Source organism: Scophthalmus maximus, chromosome 14, assembly GCF_022379125.1.
Source record: "Scophthalmus maximus strain ysfricsl-2021 chromosome 14, ASM2237912v1, whole genome shotgun sequence".
NCBI lineage: Eukaryota > Metazoa > Chordata > Actinopteri > Pleuronectiformes > Scophthalmidae > Scophthalmus > Scophthalmus maximus.
This window is the reverse complement of record NC_061528.1, coordinates 7,805,432-7,822,867: the sequence shown is the minus strand read 5'-3', so window position 1 is coordinate 7,822,867 and position 17,436 is coordinate 7,805,432. Positions and strand designations below refer to the sequence as shown.

The window sequence follows — 17,436 nt, the reverse complement described above, 5'->3', positions numbered from 1 at the left end:
GTCCTGACGGGAAACAGGAAAGGGAGGTGTGTGGTGAGGTGAGTGCGGGACGATCTGTAATTACACGTTGGTTCGGCCTACATCAGCCTCAATGTCGCTCTCAGGTCAGGTGAAGAAAGAGTTAAGTGCTCACCTGGCTCCGAGGGGATCGGTCTGACACCTTGATGTGGTGGTACAGGCAATGGTTTTGGATTAAGGCTGTCTCTCTGCTAGGTTTTGTTATGCTGTGTTTAACTGTAGTTGGTGTTTACACTGGGTATAATTTTGGAGAATCTCTTAAGGTTTTAAGTCTTTGAAATAAATGTTTTTTACTCTACAGTACATATGCACTTAGAAAGCATGTACAGTAATTATTGCGGTCTGATTTTGGTGCAGCTTGAACAATATGAACAGTCGCCCGCTATAGTTCAAACACTGATAATTATTTAACTGTAACAATACATAACAGGCAGAAACAAGGAATACAAACTCAATTATGAGAACTTGAAGAATAAAACAAAACACCTTATGAATAAGACTTTTATCTTTTTACTTTTGCATCAAAAAGTCAACAGACGGTTTGAAAACACATCCAATGATTTACACAAGTGAGGGAATTATTGAAGTCTTGCAATCAAGATTGTTGAGCATTTTCAATACTCTCTTTATCTTCGACCAGATGTATTTTTCTAAATTATGTTTTGTGTCTTTTATCTACTCTCATTAAAGGTAATGTCTATGATGGTGCTCCGTTGTTGTCGGTTAAAGTGTGGTGATTTTCCACATCAAAGTCTGTTTACGGGTCTTTAGGAGTGTACTACTGAATATGTGAAGAAAAACTATGTATAAATGCTTTTGTGTCTCCAAACGGAGCTCTGTGAAATCTGACGTCAGTTGAGGATTCAAGTTTGGAAAATGAAAAAATGCAGGCACCAAGAAAAGTTGAATTGAGGAGAACTGGACTTGTCTGCACCCTTGAAGCTGTTTCACCTTATATCTCATATACCTTATATATAGATTCTACACTGCACAGCCTGTTCAAGGCTGAAATGTTGCCTTAAGTCCACCTGGCTGTTCAGTACATAAGGTGGGAACACAGAATGAGGGCAGCTCATTGCTATTCCGCCTTTGTGCCAAGTCAATGTCTGTGTAAAAGGAAGCGCCGGCATATTGGGGCAGACGTTGGGCCTCAGTTATACTCCAGTCTGGAGGAGTACATGGACGGCTGCAGATACCATTGGATGCGTAGATGTTTGTATTATACTCCCCTTCAGGATGCATTCCAGACATGCACAGGTTGGTTGCTTTCACTACAGGAACTCTGTGCGTATCCTAAACAGGCGACTAGAGTCCTAATTGTGTCCAGGGTAGTCTTTATACCTCCCAAAAAGTCCTCTGCTCGGGGGAAGTGCTTCACGAAAGTACATGGAACTTTGGGGTGGGGCTTGCAGCTGTGGAAACGCCTGATTGGTCGAGTACCCCAGTGTTTCATTTTAGTTTCCTTACTTCAAGTCTAGCACGTCGGCCGTTTTGAATACACCTTCTTGCTAGTGTTTGTCTCCTTTCCGGTGTTGACTCAGTTACGATGTGAATCTCACCTGTTTGCTGTAGACCCTCCGGTCTTCAGAACACGGTGGAGCCTCAGGCAAACAAAAGTCCGCAGGCACTTTTTAGTCCCTCGAAAAAAGGTAAGAAACAGCCATAAATTACTTTGACTCCACTTGACCTAGTTGACCTGAGAGAGAGAAACTTCATTGCAGGTCCAGATACTGTGGTAGTACGTTGTTCCAGAACTGCTGGCTCTCGCCTGGTTCCTCGTCTCCTGCAGCTGCAGCTCTCTGCTTCGTCCTCGGTGCTGGTTTGGGTGTTTCTCTCTGCGGCCTCTCTTTTCTGTCTTGGGGAGCAGCTTTAGAAGGCAACTTCTGCGTGTCCTCTTTTCTTGTTGTTGTCGATCGACCCTTTTCCAGTTCTTCTTCTTCCTCTTCATCTCCCTCTTCTTCCTCCTCTTCATCTCCCTCTTCTTCTTCTTCCTCCTCCTCTCCCTCTTCTTCTTCCTCCTCCTCACTCTCATGGTCACCCTGAGCCAGCTTTTTTCCATGTTTGACCTTTGCATCCTTTGCTTTCTCCTCACTCTCCTCTTCCTCCTCACCCGCTTCTTCCTCTTCCTCTGCTTCCTCCTCACCCGCTTCTTCTCCCCCTTCACTTGCATCTTCCTCACTCTCATCCTCTTCCTCACCCCCTTTTTCCTCAGAATCTTGATCTTTCTTTAAATCAGTTTGTTGTTCTTGTCTGTCGTGTTTCAGTCTTGTCTCTGCTCGTGGTTTACTCTTTGTTTCATTCTCTTCTTCTTCATCCACCTCGTCTTCCTCTTCCTCACCCCCCTCCTCCCCCTCTTCCTCAGTGTCTACCATAGCTTTTTTATTAGCCTCCACATCTTTCTTCTTTATTTTTTCCTCCTCACCTTCCTCTTCCCCCTCTGTAACTTCTTCCTCACCCTCTTCCTCTTCATCCACTGTAACCTCCTCTTTTTCCTCCTCCTCCCCCTCCTCCCCCTCTTTCTCACTTTCCCCCTCATCCTTCAACTTTTCTTCCTCACGCTCTTCATCACTTTGTTCATTTTGCTCTTCCTCCTCCTCATTATCAACACTCACTTCACCCTGTTTCTCATCATCAACTTCCTCTCCTTCACTCTCATCAGTTTCTTCATCCTCTGAGTCTTTCTCCTCATCCTCGCTTTCAGTGGAATCTTGATCAACTTTTTGGTCCTCGGTCTCGCCGTCTTCTTCATTTTCATCACCCTCATTGTCTTCTTCTTCCTCCTCTTCACTTGACTCTGCAGTGTCACTTCCCTCTGTGTCCTCCTCATCTTCTTCTGACTGTTCACTCTTGCTACCACTTTCACTCCCTGACTCTTCACTATTTTCTTCTTCTTCGTCCTCAATCACCTCACTTTCATCCTCTTCCTCTTGACTCACTTTGTCACTGGACTCTTCAACTTCACTTCCCTCCTCCTCCTCCTCTTTGGCTGTTTCAGAGTCACTCCCCCTTTCACCTGTCACCTCACTACTTTCTTCTTCCTTTCCTTCTTCCTCCTCTTCAGGTTCTGTAGTATCATTCTTCTCACTCCCATCATCCTCTCCCTCACTGCTGGAGCTTATTTTCTCCTCACTCTCCTCTTCTTTTCCTTCTTCCTCCTCTTCAGGTTCTGTAGTATCATTCTTCTCACTCCCATCATCCTCTCCCTCACTGCTGGAGCTTATTTTCTCCTCACTCTCCTCTTCTTTTCCTTCTTCCTCCTCTTCAGGTTCTGTAGTATCATTTTTCGTCTCATTCCCCTCATCCTCTCCCTCACTGCTGGAGCTTAGGTTCTCCTCACTTTCTTCTTCCAGAGACTCATCTAGCTCTTCCTCATCCTCTCCAGAAATACTCTCGGAATTGTCACTGCTACTTCCACCTCCAACCCCCTCTTCTTCTTCTTCGTCTTCCACACTACTTCCACTCTCTCCCTCCCCATCCTCCTTCTTCTCCTCATTTTCAGTATCACCTTCCTCTCCCTCATTATTCTCATCCTCTTCATTGGAGACCTTGGAGGTGTTCTTATCTTCATCCTCTTCTTCTTCATGTTCTTGCTGGGAGGTGTCCATGTCTTCACCCCTGTTTTCCCCCTCTGTTTGTGAAACGCCTGCACCCTCCATCTGCTTGGTCTTGTCACTTTTCACCGCCTCCTGCTCCGACAGATCTCGAGTGGTATCATCATTTTCCCCTTCTTGAACCGTATTCCCAGTCTCTGACTGGACACTGACTCCATCCTCTGTCGTTGTGATTTCCTCCTCTTGGTTTATTGATTCGGCTGACGACAAACGCGACAATGTCGAGGAGAAGGACGGCTGCATAATCGCACTTTGCTTTGTGAACTGCTTCGCTTGATTGCGTCCTTTGGATGATGGAGAAGTAGCTGTGTCACTGTCCGCGGCCTGCAAACCCTGTACACTTGTCACCGCCTCGCTGAGGACGCCTGCAGCCGCACCTGCTATCCCAACAGCTGGAAGAAGAGAGGCTGTGTTACTGAGAATTTGTGCCCACCTAGGTTTATCCTCAGTGAGACTCAGGGTTTCCTCATTTTCTCTCTGTGAAACAAGCAGATGCCTATCAGCAGCTTCGGAGCCGTGTAGGGATTTGGCTTCGCTGACTGAAACCTCAGGGCTTTTTGAAGACATGGGGTTACTCGCCACTGCAGTAGGTGTATCCTGCTGTGGAGATACAGTCTTATTACTCCTCGTGTTATCTTTAGCATCTGCTTCACCTTGAACTTTGATTTCCTCTCCTTTCCGCGCTGGCTTTGTCTTTGCCTTCAGCTCAGATTCCTTCGCTTTCTTTTTGTCCTTTACTCTATCACCGTCACCAGGTAACTTCTGTTCATCAGCAGGTTTAACTGTGATTTTTCGATCTGTGTTCTTGACAGAGTTGCCTCTAGTTTTAACTGGAGTATTTTCTGCATGTTTCCTTTGATCTTCGATCTGCCGTTGCTTCCCTTTGAGTTTCACAGGTGTAGATACCAAACTTAGTGAGTCCTCAGGCTCAGCCGGAGCAGCGGAGGTGACAGTTGTAGTTTCCTTTTTCACAGATGCACATTGTGATTTACTTTGAAATATCCCCGGTGCAGATGTGACCTTGTACCAATCTTTTGCTGGAATTGATTTGACGTCTCTTTGTTTTATCTGGATTGGTTTGATGTCTTCCTCTGCAGCTTTTTCTGTCGGAGTGGAACTTCCACTTTGGACGGACACGCTGGTTGTTCCGTTTCCTTTTGTGACCTTGATAACAGAAGATGATGATGCTGATGATTTTGGTGTGCCTATCAAGTCTTTATTTAAAGTCCTGTCTTTCACATCCTCTTGGTTTATATGAAATTCTTGCAAATTACTACTTCTCTTGGCACCCTCCTTCACTTCAGCGACTCTCTGACGTGCTTTAGCTGGTGTCTTTTGAATAGATTGTGGAATTTTGGGGCTCAACTCTGACTGTTTGCTCATATTAGGTTTTGGTGATTCAAAGAGAGAGAGCTCCTTTTGACTTTGTCTGTCTTCTGGATTTTTGATTTTACTGAACCTTTTGGTAATGTTCTCTTTCCCTTTGGATGTGACTTTGTGCTTTTTATCTGTGGTCTTAACTGCAGACACTTCTTTCTTTAAAGAGGTAGAGCCTTTCAGGAACTCGGTAGGGAAGGCTTTGGGAGAATTTAGGTATTTTTTCCCTTTGGGCTGAAGCTGTTCAGCAAACGCCTCAGCCTCTTTTGTAGTTCTTCTAAGAGTTCGGGCCTTTTTTGTTTCCTGAAATAAATCAAAGAAAAAATTTGGATTTAGTAAAGTTTAAAATCAAAGACAAAAGAGGCTGAAAATGGTCATACACTTTAAAAACACAAGCACAGCAACAGGCCTGCAATGTGACTGCAGATGTTCTTATTGCATTTTACTGCCAGAATTCACAAGGCAGTACATCTTATATATGTTGTGGATGTAATGGATGGTGGGCACACATAACAAATCAGTCATCAACTAATCTGTCATCAGGGTTAACCGCAGATGGGAGGAAACCATGGTGATGGTGGGGAAAGGAAGAGGAATCCCTATTTCTTTCCATTTGAACTGGAGATAAACAGATGGTGGTAGATTTGGGGTCAGTGATGTGTTATTGAATCAGTCCCAGCACCATAAGGTGTTTAGATGTTAAATAACACATAAATGTTCTTTGGTATAATTATCCTTTGTACGTCTATATTTATTCTGTCCATTTATGAAGGTTGTGATATGTCATGCTCACACCACAAGCTACATATCATAGCAAAGCCCAGACTCCACAGATCCAACCGTCATTGAACGAGCAGCCAAAGAAGAGCAAAAGACAGTCTGTATCAAACAGAGACATCCATTAATTGTCTAACCTTTGATGTTTTGTCACGATAACTTGTGCTTTGATCCATAAATCCACTTCTGCTAGCTAGCACAAAGGCTTCTTGTCACTTAGTTTGGTTTTTAAATGGCCTGTTTTGGCGCTGTTTGTTACCAGGCTGGTGTTTCTACATAATCAAATTCCTCACAGTGGATTCGCCCCCTCAGAGTTAGCGAATGGCGTTGTTGACAGGGATTTGGAGGCTGTCCGTCGATTCTCATGGCTCTGACGGTTCAATAGACGTGGCAATCATTCAGATTAAAGTATCTTTATTCAATATTGCTAATTCATGCAATTATCTAATCAGCCAATCCTGCGGCAGCAGTGCAACGCTCCAACTCATGCAAATACAGGTCAAGAGCTTCGGTTAATGTTCATATGAAACAAATGGGGGGACATTTTTATCTCAGCCACAGCAGGAAGCTGTTGCCAGTGAAAAATCTCTGTAAGCCCCCTCTACAAAACCTGCAGAGCACCAAACAGCAGGAAGGTGCAGTGAGACACTAGGTAGTGAAGCTAGCGGAGCATTTAACAATTTAATAATCACATTTCTCTCAGTATCTGAAGTAGTAGTGAAAATACTGAGCTAAAAGAGTATGAATGTGATGATGATGATTATGTTGTTCATAAGTGCTGACCTGTTTGTTCATAAATCTGTCATTTCAGCATGAAATGTAATTAATCACTTGTTTCCAGTGCACCCAAGTGGCAAAAAGAATCTGCTATGTTGGGTTTGAAAAGGTGAGATTTGCAGGACTCAATTATATATGGGATATATAAAATGAAACAAAATACCATCAAGGAAGTCACTATTTCTATAATGAGTACTATTACTTTTGATACTTTGAGTACTTTTTTGTTAATAATACCTCTGTGTCTTTAAACACTACAACCAGGACAGGAACGGGTTACTATGAGAACCACATGGTGCACTATGACACACTACGACGCAGGAGACTCCTTCACAGCTTGCTTCATCCCTGGCAGTGGAAACACTGATGAGATGTGGCAAAACTCCAACCAACTTTTCCAAACCAGTGTGTGTTTGTGTGTGTGTGTGTGTGTGTGTCTAAATATCTCACTCTGCTTTTAGGAGATTCATTAGAGACGTTAGAGACATTCTTGGAAAAACCTAATGAGTGTGAAAAATTGAGAGACGAGCACACACACACACACACACACACACACACATGCAGCATGTATGCTGAGCTAGGCACATTTCCTGGAAAAGTCAGCGAGTGTTCAAAGTTGCTGCTTCCTGCCCTGGAGTGCACATAATCTAGACCACAACCAAGAGGCCTACGGAGGAAAATATCAGCCAGCTGACTCTGGTTGTTCTATGAGCAACACACTGTTGTGTATTTCTCTTCTCTATCGAAGTCATATCATTTCAGAAAGAACTTTTGAAAAAAAAAAAAACAGGTTCTCTCACCGTATTGGGCAAAAAGTCAGAGTGGAATCCTCCCTCCTCAACATCTTCAATGATCACTTGTCTCTGAACGGTTTCTTCTTCTGAAAGAGTTGACCAGAGTTGGTTAGACTGCAGTAAACAACAATATATATGGATTTCTCATGGATTTACATAGATGTACACGATAAATCTTAAGTTCAGCACTGGCTACAACTTGGCACTGTTAAAATTAGATTTAATATACCTGTTTGTGACGAAACAAGACGCTCTCTCTCTCTGAGATGTGTAGTGGTATATTGTTCTTTAGGTGGATATGACATTTTGTTATTTAAGGCCTTTTTAGCACTTGCAATCTTTGTGGATACTAGGATGTCAGAGTTACGTTTAGTCATTGACTTAGGTGACAGTAAGGAAGAGTGAAACTCTTTGGATTTAGACTTCGAGGAGGTGCTTCTGGAAGATTTATTCTGATTTGATGATTGAGAATGTGGGCTTGATGGCTTGGAGGACTGCGCTGGACTCCGAGAGGGTTTGGACAGAGATCCGAGCGAGAACGGTGGGCTAAGGGTTATGTCTGATAGGGGTCTGGGAGATGATGAAGGTGTGGTGATGTCCTGTGGAAGTGTTTTGGGGGTTAAGACGTTTCTGGACTTTTTCCAGGAGGAGTTGAGGAAGCCAGAAGTTAAACGTGGGAGGTTCTGAAACATCTCCCCAAACAGCTCCACAGAGCTTTCCTGAAAGACAAGAGGGGGAACAGCAAAAAAACATTACTGAGTAAAAAGGTTTAAATCACATCTATGGAGCTCCCCCAGCCAGTTAGCAAGTGGCACTACAGCAGAGCCACGTGTTGGTACAACACTGCCCCCTCCTGGAGTTAAACAATGATTGCAATTATCTGAAGCTAAGACAAACTTTTGCAGGATTTGTGCAAAGTTTACCCAGTTAAAGTTAACACAGTTAAATGACTGTTTAATGATCATGTCAGAATAAATGTATAATGAGAAACCAGTAGGGACAATGAGGCCGAGAATTATTTATTCTTATTTTTTCAGAACTTCCGAGCAGCATAAAACAATGATTCCCAGATATAATGAATTCAATTAAAGTGACCTGGACACAGATAAGTAGCCTAAATTGAATCAGCTTGTACATTTAATCCTGAAATTTTTCTCCACAACCTCTCACTGCCCTCCCTTGGGTCTTCAGCAATATACACCTGCAAAGATTGAAGTCAAACTGATAAGCGGTTGTTGAGAATATCAAAATAGTGATTCCCCAATTTATTTTTCCTTCTTATTTTTCTTGTGAAAACCTGGTTATGTTTGTGAGACGAGGATGAAGGTGTAGGTTCTCACTTTTTCTCTGTGGCGGGCTCGAGCAGCGAAGGCCGAGAGTGGGAGTAGTGTAGTTGGATCAGTCAAAGTGTCAAGCAGGAGCGTTGCTGTGTAACTCGACTCCAGAAAGTCGTCACTGATTGTGATATCCTTCTCTGGCACCACTCCCTGGCTCTCTGGTGGTCTCGGTGCAGCCAGTACCAGCATGTGGTTATGACCGCAGGACACCTAAATGTACAAAAATGTTTATTGGCGTCCTCTAATCTGTTCTTTCATCCACCTATACTTATTTACTTTCAGACATGCAGGATATACCAGTTGGTGGCTGGACTGCACTTTTACAAGAGTTCAAGCCACAGAGTTTGGGTATTTATAATTTTGCTAAAAGACATATAAAATGCACACAGGTGGAGCTAGTGATGAAACAATCCACTTACTGACTGAACATTGTACTTGAGAAAACGTGTGCAGAGAGTCGGGCTGAACTGGTTGGTGAAGTTCTCCTCCGCTAGCCCCAGTTTTCCATGACGACCATCGCCAAAAGTGTAGAGCAGTCCAGTGTCTGCGGAGGAGGAAAAGAACATTAAATAAGGTTTAAAGATTGTATTTAAAGAAAAGACACATTCCTTCCATGACCATTTGGTGCGTTTGATATTTACAGTATGCAAAACATGCATGGACAACCAAAGAGGTGAACGGGGCTTTGCTGTTTTTTAAATGCCGTCATGATGACCAGAGAGAGCTTACGTGTGATCAAAGCAGTGTGGTTTTCTCCACAGGCGATGTGTCTGATGCTGCAGTTAGGAAAGTGCTCCAGTGGTTTTGGCAAATCAACCTCAAACAGAAAAGTTCCCTGGCCCAGCTGACCGTACTGACCCCTGCCGAACGTGTACACGTTCTCCTCTGGACCAGCAAAACAGACACAGACAAACAGACTGGTTAACACCAGAGGTGTTAAAAATTAGGGAAAAAAGTAGAAGTGTGTAAGAGTTATAGAGTGATGATGTCTGTTTCTTCAACAAAGGTTTCATAATCTACCTGTGAGTACGGCAGTGTGCTCCCCTCCACAGGACACCTGGATGACACGACCCAGAATCCCTCTCACTCGCTGGGGGACTCTGTGATCGGCGAGCTGCTCCACCTGGAGACCAAGTCGTCCATTTGCGCTCTCACCAAATGTGTAGAGGCCTCCATCCACTAAAAGCCAACACAATATTCTCAGCGCAGTGGATCATGTTAAAGGTATCTGAACGTTAAGTGGTCATTTGGGAGCACTCCAAACAGGAATAGGACTTATTCAATTCTATTATAAATACTTTAGTCATGTCAAGTCAAACGGATTTATGCAGCACATTAAAAACAGCAGTTGAGCCAAAGTCCTTAATCAAAACATGGAAAAAGGATTAGAAAGCAATAATAGAAACAGAATCTGTGCAAAAGACAGAAAAAAGACAGAAGATAAATGAAAAAGATGTAAGACATAAATACTTTAATATAATAATAACATTAGGCTTTAACATGATCATAAGACAGAATAAGGCCATTTAAAAGTAAGATTTAAAAGGTTGCATGTAAATAATTCACTGAAAAATCTAGAAATACACAAATAACAATCTTAAAAAGATTTGAAGGGTTGGGAAGCAATACCTAACAGCATAAGGCATTTAATACAGATACAGGAACATGTCAGAGTGTAACTATATTTATGAAAATAAACTTGTCATGTCTTAGCTTAGTTGTTGTTGAACTGTGTTTTACCTGTGACAAACGCTGAGTGGTGGTACCCGCAGGAGACCCAAATCACTGCTTCTCCAACATTCACCTCTCTGGGTTCTGCCGCCAATCCCTCGTCCCCTAAACCGATCTGACCCACGGAGTTGTCTCCCCACATGAACAGCCTCCCGTCCTCTGCCAGCACACAGAAACACACGCGCCGTCTGGACGGTGTAATGCAAAGACACATCATATTATTTCCTGTGACTGTTTTTTTCCACCTGTTAAGGCAGCGGAGGTGTTGCACCCTGCGGAGAGCAATCGGATTGGTGAATGGTCACAGAATGGACGCAGCAGGTGAAAGGATGCAGTGTTGCTGTTGTTGTGGCCCAAACCGAGCTGCCCCTCCTGGTTACTGCCTGCACCGTACACACCACCCTGCCCTGAAAACACACAAAATCTGGTTCAATACACGCGCAACCCGCTGGACACCACTGTTCTGTGTCCATACAAACATATTACATAAAACTCTTCATTCATTATCTTACATGTGCAGACAATTGTGTGATCTCTCCCACAAGCTACAAGCTTCATCACCTCAGACTTTAAGGCTAGAAAGGAAATACACAAAAAGATGATGATTGGTCAATTAATTTATTAGTCAGTTGACAAAAATAAACAGAAAACATATTGATTATTTGTTTCAGTCCTTTTTTCTGAGGATACCAAACAATATTTGATTTCAACATGTCAGTTGTGACATTTTGCCGTTTATCTTTGTGTTAGGTGAAAGTAAACTGAACATCGTTGGTTTTTTTTTGTTTCGTTTAAGTGATTTGGAGATGTCAGCTTGGGGATTTTCAGTATTACCTCTGATCTGACCAGACAATTAAGGAATGAATCAGGAAAATATTACAGCACTGATGTAAAACAACTTACCTTTCACGGAGGCAGGTTTCCTGGTGGCAGGCTTAAATCCCAGGCCCAGTTGGCCCCAGGTGTTACCACCGAACATGAGCACCCTCCCATTTTCTGCACAATCATCAGAGACATGAACGTTTGACACACTTGACTGCAGAAAAATTCCGCTTGACCCATTTGTGAACATGGTATTCATTATTAAAAAATAAATAAATAAAAATAATAAAAAAATATATATATATGTCTTGATTATGTGCACCTGTGATGACAGCAGTGTGCTCCCCGCCACAGGATATATGCACCGGATGGTCGTTCTTCAACCAGAATTTACTGGGCATGTTGTCTGCAAAGCTGCTCCGTCCAAATGTGAAGATGGCTCCTGTTTCTTCAAGATCAAAAAGGTTTTAATGTCACAAAAACTATACAAGTAGAATCATGTTGAAAACCTTTGCAGGGAAGCTCCTGGTAATGGTCAGGCCACCTATACCCCTACTGCAATATTATTGATTACAGTATGTGTACTTTAAGTGTGAATATGCTGAGCCGGTTTAAAAATGTTACTGTTTTTTTAAAAGCAGATACTGTGTGTGTGTCCAAGACAAACTTCCTTCGAGACAATAATATTGCATCTCATATCATCTCATCATATCTTATCTTCACAGTAGCAAAAGTATAGTATTTAAGTCAGTAATAAAAGACCAAGACTAATGTGAATAACATAAAACAAATTAAATGTGTATTAACAAATAAAGAAAGTGAGAAAATTAGTTAAAAAGACATAATAGGAACAAGTAAATATGTAATGCACAATCATTGTGTGTGTGTGTGTGTGTGTGTGCGTGTGTGTGATGTTCATCATTTCCAGACAGTCGTCACAGGACTAATACACCACACAGGACTTGAAGTCAGCACTGACTAGACTGACTGCTCTCTCACTTAACACCGGCTAAATCCAAGCACAGCCTGCTGTCACATCTCAGGCGATTTAAGAGGCAGCCTGACAGAAATAGCAACAGGTTTACAATACACAAACACACACACACGTTCCATCAGCAGAGAGGGAAGGTAAATGGGACCATACACTGAGATATAGAGACTGTATGTGTAGAAAGTGATCTCACCGGGTATGTCCACCTCGGTCTGTCCCGTCATCTCCGCCGCTGTCCAGCTCACATCTCAGGTGTAGACCCGATGCGTGGACCTGCAGATCAAGCAGAGGAGAGGTCAAGCTGGGGCAGGACAGGAGGAAGGAGACGCTATAAGCTCGTCCTTGTTTTAACCATGGAAGAAGTGATGGCTCAAACATTCACTACTCTGTGCTGCATTATAGTTTAAAAGAGATGTTTCATATCTGACTTGCATTACTTATGCGTTTCAAAAGGAAACTTGACTTGCAATAAGATGTTAATAGGATTTATAAGGTAAAGTAACAACAGCGACGAACAGATTACAGAAAAAAAGGCAATTTTTAAATACAGTCTCTGTCGGAAACCTCCTAATGTGGCCCCCAGTCCAACATAGAGCCCCCCCTGGTCCTTTTCACCTGGGGCCCCCACACTTCCTTGAAAAACCCCTGACTAGAGGGACTAGTAAAAGTAAACTTACCTATGTTTGGGTAATTATTTTAAGTCAATTGTCAATTCAGTTTTCTGTCAGTTGAGAAACCAAACCACTTAGTAGTTATGGTAACCAAAATGTGACTGGAAACTTCAAATAAAAGAAATAAACAATGTATTGAACACATTCATTTACCCCAACCTATATGTATAGTAACATACTTTATATATAGACAGAGTATACTCTTTACAATACCTCAGGTGAATTGAAGCAGTGATATTATAAATGTTGCTGGGCGAGGCCCCGCCTCCCCTCTGCGTCACGCACTGACGTCAGCTGCTGCCACGCTGTCGGTTGGCTGGAGGCTCTGGCTGCGTGTGGCCTAGAGGCAGTGAATCAAAGTTTAGTTTCTCTAAATCTTTATGAAATACTAACTCAACACAAACTCTTCCATTTGATTTATATATTTGAACGATGCTTTCTGCTAAACTATTATCTGGCAACAGCCCAGTTTTCAAATGTCTGAAAACTTTACACTCCCGTTCGGCGCGAGCGTTCAGGTAAGACACTGCGAATAACGGTACTTTTTATTTTTTAAAGTTTGCACACTGATTGTGAAGTTTGAAAGGATTTATAATGCGGGAGATGTTTCGTGCATCACGCCTCCGTGTGTTGGTTTGTGCAGCGCCGGAGCCGCTTCGCTCGGCTCGGTGGGTTTAAAGGGTCGCAGTTGTCTCACATTGAAAGATTTCAGCTCAGACGAGATCAAGAGGCTGTTGTGGGTGTCCGCGGATCTAAAACACCGGATCAAGCAGGAAAAGCAGGTACAGTGTCACTGTAGCTGTCCAATACCAACTTCAATATCACTTTGTCGAGTGTCTCTTAGTCTTACTCGGTGGGTCAGTTAAGGACACGTAATATCATTTCTATTTCAGTATCTCCCTCTTCTGCAAGGAAAGTCCATTGCGATGATATTTGAGAAGAGGAGCACCAGAACAAGAATGTCCACAGAAACAGGTGACAGTTGTCCTGGATACAAAAGTCTACTCCGGTTTGTTAGACTTTCACATGAATGATAGTGGAGGTGGGTCACAACATTTATAAAGGCACTGGTCAGTTTGAAATGGTTCACATGATGAGAACACACTCTTATAAAAATGTGTCCTCACACTGTTTGCTGGACATCAGTCCTCAAAGTCATTGTTGTGTGGACACAAAAGAACTGCTGAAAGTGCATCAGTGCATCCTCGGAACAAAACCCTCTGCCGCTGTGCAGCACGCACACAGACGACACACAGACCCATGCATTTTCTAAGCACTCGTTGGTTTTTAGGGGAAATAAAGTTGCCTGACCATCACAATTGCAGGTTTTGCTCTGCTGGGTGGACACCCCTGCTTCCTCACCTCTCAGGACATCCACCTGGGAGTGAATGAGAGCTGCAGAGACACAGCGAGGTGAGTCCCATAATTAGGATTTCACTTACAGGAATATGGAAGAAAGAAAAAAATTGGACTGCTAATTTATATATGTTGTCCCCATGCAGGGATGCTGCAGCGTCAATCCAAAATTTCCCTCAGAATCAATAAAGTATCCATCTATGTAACTAGTGTACATAAAATCCCTCTTAAGCATCTTTGTTTGTCCAAAGAAATTGTATTCTTTTGTCTTCCATCCCTCTCTACCACATCAGGTTTGAAACAGTCTTCTTGTTTTGGGAAAGTAACAGTGTTTCCAGGCCGGATCTGATCCAGTCCAAAACCACGGTCTTGTGGGTACACTGTAATGTTTGAACTTCATCCTCAGGGTTCTGTCAGGATTCTGTGATATCGTCTTGGCACGAGTGTACAGCCACTCTACGCTAGAGGAGCTGGATGAGGCGGCCTCCGTCCCCATCATCAACGGTCTGTCTGACCTCTACCACCCGATCCAGATTCTGGCCGACTTCCTCACTTTACAGGTATTGCAACGCTTCGATTTACTTGACTTTTCCTCCAGTAAATGACAATGACATAGTGTCTCCTATCTTCCAGGAGCATTATGGCTCCCTCAGTGGATTAACAGTGAGCTGGATTGGAGACGGCAACAACGTCCTCCACTCCTTCATGATGACCGCAGCCAAATTGGGAGTTCATCTTAAGATTGCTACACCAAAGGTTTGCTCCTTTTTTTTTTACACCATCACACACATTGGTCTTCTCTTTTGATCCACGTACCTTTTTTTGATTGTTTTGTAGATGCATGCAGTTAATGTCTCTGCAGTCAAATGAGAGGGAACCTCGTTTGTTCTATATTGTAATGTACGTCAGTTTTCCGAACCCAAAAACTAAGCTACAGCTGTATTTTCATTAACAGGGGTATGAGCCAGAGAAGAGTGTTATTCAGGAAGCACAGAAACTCTCCAAAGAGGTGAGCTCCTCTTCAGGTGTCTTAACGCTCCTGAGGTCAAAGAACTCATTTTAAACAAGTATGACTCTTCATTTCCTCCCAGCATGGGACCCAGCTCCTTCTGACCTCTGACCCAATGGAGGCCGCCCACGGCAGCAATGTTTTGGTCACCGACACCTGGGTCAGCATGGGACAGGAGGAAGAGAAGAAAAAGAGGCTCAGAGACTTTCACGGTTACCAGATTACAATGAAGGTAAAGAAGGACCTAATTAGTGCCAAACGCAGTATCCAACATTTACGACGTGACTTATGACAGCTGTACACACACTATGTCATAATCAGTCCACAGAAAACCCCTGTTCTTATCTTAATCATGATCAGCATAAATGCACAGTGACAATTTTGGTCAATAAAAAAAAATGTATTTCTGAAACCGTTCATGAGTAAAATAGATTCTGAGCCATTTTTAAGTCAGTGAAATGACCAAATGATTGCATAGAACCTGTACAGGGATTGTACATTGTTTCATCTTTTTTCCCCCTTGTGTTATGCCACCAAGCGTTTCCACTTACGTTCGTATTTGACTCTGGTTCATTTCAGACGGGAAGTGTGGCTAAACCCGACTGGACCTTCCTTCATTGTCTGCCCCGTAAAATGGAGGAGGTGGACGATGAGGTATTCTACTCCTCCCGCTCCCTCGTTTTCCCTGAGGCTGAAAATAGGAAGTGGACAATCATGGTGAGATGAAAAACTGTTACTGTATTACAGGACACATGATTAAGTTACATTTGACCCCGTCAGAACAGTCTTTGGCCTCCTTCATGAACAGGGTATTAATGAGCATGTCTCGCCTCTCTTTTCAGGGTCTGATGGTGTCTCTTATGACTGACTACACTCCACAGACCCCCACGCCAAAGTTTTAATGTCAGGTGCTCATTTACAGCACCACCACATGAAGAGATGGATTACTCCAAACTATTTGTGTTTACACCGCTCAATTAACTTTTTGATTTAGGGCCCAGGTGGCATGGTTTGCCTCATCTCGCTGTTTGTTCATTGGAAGACTGTTACTGTGCTAAGTTTTCAGTTTACATTCTACATTTGCTGTGATTGAGAGCAAGGATCGGGGAAAGCATGAGGTTTACAGTTAGATGTGTGTTTCTGAAAAGGAAAAGATGAGCGACTTTAACTTTGTCTTGACTTTTCTTCCATAAGCAACTCAGCCCAAGCGGATCATACCTGTGCCACTGTTTTTTATATTTTACATTTTATGTAACAGCAGACTAATTTCCATTGTTAGAGAATTCTTTCTTTTGAATCAGTACCTAAGAAATCAACATTTGGCTTGTGAAAGGTAATCCACAGCAGCAGCAGTTTGGATCACATGTAATGATACATACAGTTAAGAGTATTTTGGCAACCACCTAGCCCCCCACTCCCTCCTCCCTGATGTTGTGTTTCTGTTGACTGTAAACTGTAAAAAAAACAAACAAAAAGGAACTGTTGCCAATAATAAAACATGTTCACACTTCACACAGGTATTGTAAATATCTTGAGGCAAATAAACATTGTGTTTTTAAATGAATATCTCACTTTGCATGTTTTTTTTAATGTATATTAAGGACCAATATAATCTGTCTTAATCTGTCAAGTTGTCAACAGATAGATTCTGTCTCCAACATTATTCATCATATATCATGAAGGCAAACAGCGCCGCCGCACGGACGGAATCGGCACTGCCCTGCTGGTTCTCATTGGACAACGGAAGATGACGAGTTTGTGCGGGAAGCTTTTGATGCACGTGGGTGGTCCGGCCGGATTAACGACGATGCTTCATTCACAAATACCAAACCGCTTTGTCACTAAAGGAAACGCAGACAAAACGATACATAATGTGTATATTCAGTCAGTTTTCCTGAGCATGATGGTGGATAAAACGAACTTTTAAAAAAGTTTTTTCGGCGCATCCAGTGTCATAATAATCGGGGGGGAAAAACACACACATTACATGTTCTACTTACCATAATAAGATACACGCCAAATGACTGCCACGGGGCCGACGTGAACACAAGGCAGCCCTGCCCGGCGACCACCCACAGGCTGGAGGAGCAGAGGTGGGAGGAGGACGACGAAGAGGAGGAGGAGGAGGAGGAGGAGGAGGAGGACGCCATCGCCATTGCAGCCCG

The 17,436-nt window shown here is 43.0% G+C and overlaps 2 protein-coding genes across 3 annotated transcripts; one reads left to right on the top strand and one right to left on the bottom strand.

The window, feature by feature from the left end:
• Nucleotides 1-512: 512 nt before the first annotated feature.
• rpgra (retinitis pigmentosa GTPase regulator a) lies at nt 513-17,431 on the bottom strand. 2 transcript variants are annotated; one of them, XM_035603732.2, is made up of 16 exons: nt 17,272-17,431; nt 15,823-15,962; nt 13,120-13,246; nt 12,429-12,508; nt 11,567-11,692; nt 11,326-11,418; nt 10,935-10,997; nt 10,668-10,829; nt 10,432-10,581; nt 9,712-9,870; nt 9,421-9,576; nt 9,111-9,235; nt 8,695-8,901; nt 7,584-8,073; nt 7,361-7,440; nt 513-5,309 (listed from the first exon to the last, which is right to left on the bottom strand). In XM_035603732.2, exons 4-16 carry the CDS (start codon nt 12,457-12,459, stop codon nt 1,731-1,733), a joined length of 5,421 nt encoding a protein of 1,806 aa, XP_035459625.2. In that variant the 5' UTR covers nt 12,460-12,508; nt 13,120-13,246; nt 15,823-15,962; nt 17,272-17,431; the 3' UTR covers nt 513-1,730. The 2 variants fall into 2 exon arrangements, with proteins under 2 accessions (XP_035459625.2, XP_035459626.2); XM_035603733.2 differs by lacking the exons at nt 15,823-15,962; nt 17,272-17,431 and adding an exon at nt 15,079-15,339.
• Nucleotides 13,204-16,835, top strand: otc (ornithine transcarbamylase). Its single transcript, XM_035603745.2, has 10 exons — nt 13,204-13,424; nt 13,550-13,688; nt 13,800-13,881; nt 14,232-14,319; nt 14,669-14,822; nt 14,896-15,018; nt 15,218-15,271; nt 15,354-15,503; nt 15,851-15,988; nt 16,114-16,835. Exons 1-10 carry the CDS (start codon nt 13,339-13,341, stop codon nt 16,171-16,173), a joined length of 1,074 nt encoding a protein of 357 aa, XP_035459638.1. The 5' UTR covers nt 13,204-13,338; the 3' UTR covers nt 16,174-16,835.
• Nucleotides 17,432-17,436: the final 5 nt, after the last annotated feature.

Coding starts and splice junctions, on each gene's coding strand:
- rpgra (XM_035603732.2), bottom strand. CDS start 12,459: ATGACGGGACAGACCGAGGTGGACATACCCG. Junction 11,419..11,566: donor GCACACTGCTGTCATCACAG/GTGCACATAATC, acceptor ATGATTGTGCAG/AAAATGGGAGGGTGCTCATG. Junction 9,871..10,431: donor CCACTCAGCGTTTGTCACAG/GTAAAACACAGT, acceptor GTTGGCTTTTAG/TGGATGGAGGCCTCTACACA.
- otc (XM_035603745.2), top strand. CDS start 13,339: ATGCTTTCTGCTAAACTATTATCTGGCAACAGCCCAGTTTTCAAATGT. Junction 15,019..15,217: donor TTAAGATTGCTACACCAAAG/GTTTGCTCCTTT, acceptor TTTCATTAACAG/GGGTATGAGCCAGAGAAGAG. Junction 15,504..15,850: donor GTTACCAGATTACAATGAAG/GTAAAGAAGGAC, acceptor GGTTCATTTCAG/ACGGGAAGTGTGGCTAAACC.